Genomic DNA, 6,000 nt, shown 5'->3' with positions numbered 1-6,000 from the left:
ATATTTAATTCCAATTAAGATTATAACTCAGATGCTACAATTATTTCCACCTGTCATAATAAACAGAGTTAAAAAACTAGTATAAAAACTTTTCTAATAATTTATGTTTTAAAAATAAACTGGAATGAAAGTAGGTAAAGGAAAAAGTGATGATGGTGTGGATAATTTAACAGTAACTCTCAGTACATAAATGAATGTAAATGTGCAAGTTATCTATTTTTTCCTACATCTTATTACTTTTTAAAAAATGGCTCAGATAAGAAACTTAAAATACCTAGTAAAATAACTTTGAGGATTCATTTTGTGAGATGTATTGAAGAGAAAAAGAAGGAGAAAATAGTATAATTTAAAAATATTTATTTTTCAATTCATGCTTTCCAGAACACTTTTTCCAAACAAATCATCAAAGGCCAATACTTCTCCCTACTCTCAATGTTAAGTGATTTTTCCACCCAAAATAATGAAGTGATGTATACTTTTATATCTAATCAGTTTGTGACAGCTGTGATTCTCAAACATTTTTTAAAAATAGATCAAAGTTGCAAACAGATCATATATAGTGATTTTAAAAACTGGAAGGCAAAACCTGACTCTAAATGATCAAATGACCCACTAGCTGGATTTGACCTTCTCAGGCCACAAGAGGACTTCGCTCAAGAGTCCTGCACATAACAGATGGGTTCTCATAGATGTCCTTAACACCACAAGCACAGCTTCTGATGCTCAACGCTGCCAACAACAGCAGGGGCACAGAGAGGCGACCCTGCCAATTAACTCAGTTTTATTCTTCAACACATTTCTCTTCTCCATTCTCTTCATTGACTTCATCTGTTTCCTTGCAAGAATCTTGGCTGTTGGTATCAGTAAGATAATTTTCTTCCCCATTCTCTCTTTCTTCTATTTTTTCTTCTTCATTAAAGCTAGAGGAAGAAATTTATCAATCTTTCAAAGGAAAATGGATTTGGTTTAAAGGTAAACAAACCCTCTGCAATGTATGCCATCCTGCAGCCAGTCTTCCTCAAGTGTATAAGCTCCAATTTATCAAGAAAAGTTTATAAAAGTACCAATTGGGAAAGTAAAGATTGACTCTTTAAACTTCATTTGAAAGCATGTTATTGTTTTCATTATTTATGTCAGAAATTTACATTATTTGACTTTAAAAAATACTTCATCACCATGTAATATTTTGAAGTGTCAAACATGTTAAAATGTCAATATGTTTTACAACACTTCACGTGTGTTCCATTAGATAAAACACCTTTTAAAATCTTATAGAACAGATTTTTATGCTTTCCTGCAAGCAAGAATTTTTTCAAAGGTTAACCATTCAGACATCTTATGTATGTTACCTTTCTTTATCTTCAGTGAAATTTTTCATCTCTTGATTGCTGAAGTACTCAAATATTTTTCCACTTTGGCCTTTCTTTGAAACAAACTCATCAGATATTCCTAGTGCTTTTAAAGTGTTAGAATAATGCTTTTCTGCTGCCATTCTTGCATTTTTCTATAGGAAAGACAAACCTTTTTAGAGGAGGACAAAAGACTTCAAGTTTCCATTAAAAATGTTAAAAGCTCCAGTGAAAATTAAATTCAATAATCACAGCAGGTTGAAAAATATGCATACTCTGACCAGCAATTCCACTCCTAGGTAGGTGCCTAGAGAAACTCCAACCTATGTGCCCAGAGAGACACACCAAAATGCTCAGAATAGTACTGTTTGTAACAACCCCAAACTGGAAACAACCTAAATATCTATATCAACACTAGATGGATAAATAAATACTGGTGCGTTCATATAACAGACTAAAATTAAGCAGAAAATGAACTCTAGCTATATGTTACAACATGGATGGACCTTACTAACACTGAACAAAAGCCGCGTGCCACAAAAGAGTGCACACGGTATAGAAGACCCGAGACAGGCAGAACTAAACCATGTTGCTCAGGGGTTGGTACATCGGCGGTAAAACCGTAAAGAAAAACAAGGAAACGCTCATCTCAAAGGTTAAAATGGTGGTTACCTCTAGGTGAAATAGTTTTGATCTGGGCAGGGCACACAGCGTTTCTGGGGTACTGGCAATGCTCTAATGCTATATTTGTTAACATGGGTAATGGTCACATGAGTTTTGAACTATAATTATTCTTTACACTGTACTGTTTCATGACTGTCCGAGGATATCTGAAACAAAAATCAGTAAGAAAATAAGATCATGTGTAGTTGTCAGAGGGTTCTTTATGTGCCTACTATAAAATTTTACTCTTTACAAGCCATGTCTCTAATCCACTGAAGAGTATAAATCATCAATGTTGTTATCTTTACTGTGTGGGGGAAGCAATGGATACAGCAGGAAAAACATGAATTTAGAATTGGGTTCAAATCTCCGGACTGTTACTTCCTGGCTTTGGGGCCCGTGGGAGTAGTGATGACCCTCTCATACCTAAAGCAAATCAATTATCACAGTTCCTGAGACCACAGGCTTTACAGAGACACAAGATAACTGAGGTTCATATGAGTGCCTTGGCTCCTGATACCACAGGCTTTACAGATGCACAAGCTGACAGGTTCACACGAATGCCTTGACTGTAGTCCCCTTCTACCTCCTGTGCGTGGGTGTGACCAGCACAGGGCCAAAAAGCACTAGCTGAACCTGGAACTACAGGCCAGTGATGAGGAATGGCCCAGCCCCAATGCACCAGCGGCATCCCATCCTGAAAAGGGTGTGGAAGAGCACTCGGTCTCACCCCAAAATTCAACACAGAAGAGGAAACCAAGATGCTCGGTCCACCCTTCCTGAGGTTAAGTGGTTTGCTTAAACTCACAGAACATACTGAGGGAAAAGCAAGTCTCCTAATCCTTTCCTGGGTCTTCTTCACTCTACCATGCTGCTTCCTCTAAGTGGCAGTGGTCATCCAACGTGGCCTGAAGCCTGACTTCAGTAATGCAGTGTCAGACACTTTCCTAACCCAGAGATCTCAGGATAAGGACGGACCCTGGAGTCCAGTGTTCCATGGGAGAAACCAAAATGGCAAGGGCTGATTACAGCGGATGAAACTATCACTAGTGTGTTTTCTGACACTCTAGAAAACCGAGAAAGAAGCACTCAACTGCTGCCAAAATGCACCCACTGTGGATGATGACTTTTAGACAAGTAAGTAAAAATGCCACCAGAGGCTATGAGTACCAATAGACAAGCCTTGGGCAACTGAAAGGCACGGGAACGTGACCTGAGAACAATGCCCCAAAGACTGTAAAGCAGGATAGAGAAACCCCAGACCTAACTCAATGTGCTAAAAAGAATATATTCTGATTTAAGTAAATGAGGTATAAAAGATTTAAATGATACTACTCAATGTTACTGCTCTTAAGCCTTCATCTGAATTTGATTTAAAATTTGATTTAGTGCTTTGTTTAATATTTGGTTTGAAAGTGAAAGTCGCTCAGTCATGTCCGACTCTTTGCGACCCCATGGACTATACAGTCCATGGAATTCTCCAGGCCAGAATACTGGAGTGGGTAGCCGTTCCCTTCTCCAGGGTATCTTCCCAACCCAGGGATCAAACCTAGGTCTCCCATATTGCAGGCAGATTGTTTACCAGCTGAACCACCAGGGAAGCCCTAATATTTGGTTTAAAATCTGATTTAACATATTCAGTTAATAAATCCTGTGATTTTTAAGAAACAGGAAAACATGGTTTGTTCTGTCCTAGATCACAGCCTAACTCTGCTAGGGGGATAACTCAACAGCAGCAAGAAAATAATTAACACTTGTAAAAGGGTAATGCATACCGTTGTGAGTGAATTTATTAAATAACAGCTGTTAATTAGCAGTAATAGTAACTGCAAGAAAAAAAGTACCAATTTATGTTAACAAAACCAAAACAATGGTGAGTCACTGCCAGTCACTCTGTATATAGAATTTATTATCTTTTAATATTTCATATCAAGGTGAATAGTATGTAACTGTTCTTTTTTTAAAACAAACATGTCCCCCTCAAACTTCACCATGCAAAAAGAACTGTAAAGACTATGAAATAAAAGTGGTTAAAATAACTGAATGATTATTTTGTTTTTGTATCTAAGATACTGCAAAAAATAAATTATCTTTGTTTCTTCAGGCAATTTGTCTACAATCACGACTCTAGTTTGAAGAGGAAAAAAATACTTAGTTTTAAAGCCGAAGTTTATAGCAATTCTTTCCTTTAATATTAATTACTGACTACTTATTTTGTGACAAGCCCTCATGGGAGGTAGGGGTATATGGGGAGAAGATAGCATATGTGTTGGCTGAAGTTGGTTGAAGAAAATATCAGCTATGAAACTAACCTATGCTTTCAATATTTAACACTTCTTTACGGGTTTAATTTCACACACACCACTATTTTGCCACATTTTCTCTGGTGACTAGAAAGACTGGGAATGCACAGCACTGCAGAGCTGCTTCTCACTGCTGAGACCCATCACTACTATGCTAGGGTAGTGCTCTAGGCCTGGGCTAGTCCCAGGGAGAAATAGTCCAGTTTGGGTTCAACAAATGTTTATGAACATGTCCTCTGTGCCGTATGCTGTCCTAGGAGCTAGCAACACAAAGATTTGACCAACACCTTTCAAAGAAACTAGCTGAAAGAGAAGAGAGAGCATTAAACAGATAATTTCCACACAATACATAGGAATAAAGACAGAAATGCACAAAGGGTAATAAAAGCACACAGAACAAATAGCATGCAACTCAACCTGGGACACAGTGCAAGAAGTGATTTTATACTGAGCCTTGAAAGACTCAGAGGAAAGATACAAAGAAGTTACATGGGTGTTGAGAAACAACCTGAATAAAGATTTCAAGTTTGAGGGACTTCCCTGGTCGGTCCAGCGGCTAAGACTCTGCACTCCCAATGCAGGGGGCCCGGGCTCGAATCCTGGTCAGGGAACTAGATCCCACAGGCTGCAACTTAAGAGTTTACATGCTATAACTAAGGAGTTTGCACACCACAGCTAAAAAGATCCCACATGCCACAACAAAGATCAAAGATCCCAACTGCTGCAACTAAGACCTGGCACAGCCAAATATATAAATAAATATTAAAAAAAAAAAAAAAAGATTTCCAGTTTGAAACTAGTGGTGTGGTACAGTCTACAAGTAAAGGGTGTACACAGAAGGGGGTGGAGGCATGCAGTGGTCGATGAACTAAAGAGGTCAACAGGGATCAGATAAGAGAGGATTCGGTACACCATGTTAAGACTTGAGGACTTATCTTCTGGGAGAAAGCAGGACAGCTTACTGCTAAGCATTTGGAATCAGGCCAACTAGGGTTCCTAGTTCCATTATTTACTAACTATAGACATTAAGAGTTATTTACTTTCTTTCAACTTCAGTTTCTTCCTCTGCAAGACAAGAATACCCATCTTGCAGCACTGTTTGGAGAAGCCAATGTCAAGCTCCCTTGATACCATTTACTGAAAATGAGAACAAATGGCATCAGTGAAGTGCATGATTGCCACCGTTACTGGGGTGAACACTGTGGCAAGGGAATGGGAATGGCAAAGAGAAGACAGAGTGAGTGGCTTTGCAAAGAACAAGGCAAGAAAACCAGTCAAACCATAATAATAACTCAGAAAATAACAGCGGCTTCACCTAGCATTTCACCATCAGGAATGGAGAAAGGTAGATCCAAAAGTTGTTTAGAAAGGAACTTCTCAGGTCTCAGTGAGAACTGAGAAAAAGTGGGGGGAAAAGTGGCTTCCAGTCATCTAAATTGCAGCCCAACAAAAACACGAAAAATAGAGAGGAAGGTCTATTCTTCCCAGAGAGGAAGGTCTACTTTGTGGAAAGATGAATATAAGATGCCTGTAAGAAATCTGGGTAGATATATCTAGACCAGTGGACATAAAACCTGCAGTAGAGAGCCGGGAAAAACTATGTGAAGCAAAAGTCAATCACTTCATGCTGAGTAACGTAGAACAACTTATGATCATTTTTCTCCCCTAAAGCTGAAACTGGGATG

The 6,000-nt window shown here is 38.5% G+C and overlaps 1 protein-coding gene across 4 annotated transcripts in view; it reads right to left on the bottom strand.

Annotated features, from left to right (window-relative positions):
• Nucleotides 1-340: 340 nt before the first annotated feature.
• FAM161A (FAM161 centrosomal protein A) overlaps nucleotides 341-6,000 on the bottom strand; it is a 28,779-nt gene continuing 23,119 nt past the window's right edge. For all 4 annotated transcript variants that reach the window (XM_086326435.1, XM_086326436.1, XM_086326433.1 and 1 more), the window contains 2 exons: nucleotides 1,350-1,504; nucleotides 341-920 (listed from right to left, as the gene is read on the bottom strand). In XM_086326435.1, coding sequence (XP_086182561.1) covers nucleotides 782-920; nucleotides 1,350-1,504 — 294 coding nt within the window. In that variant the 3' untranslated portion in view covers nucleotides 341-781. The remainder of the gene's footprint in view (nucleotides 921-1,349; nucleotides 1,505-6,000) is intronic.

The sequence above is a fragment of the Bos grunniens genome, chromosome 11 (genome assembly GCF_055505025.1).
Source record: "Bos grunniens cultivar Pamir isolate PY7600 chromosome 11, Bosgru_T2T1.0, whole genome shotgun sequence".
NCBI lineage: Eukaryota > Metazoa > Chordata > Mammalia > Artiodactyla > Bovidae > Bos > Bos grunniens.
Note: the sequence above shows the minus strand (reverse complement) of the source record. Positions and strands in the feature narration are given on the sequence as shown.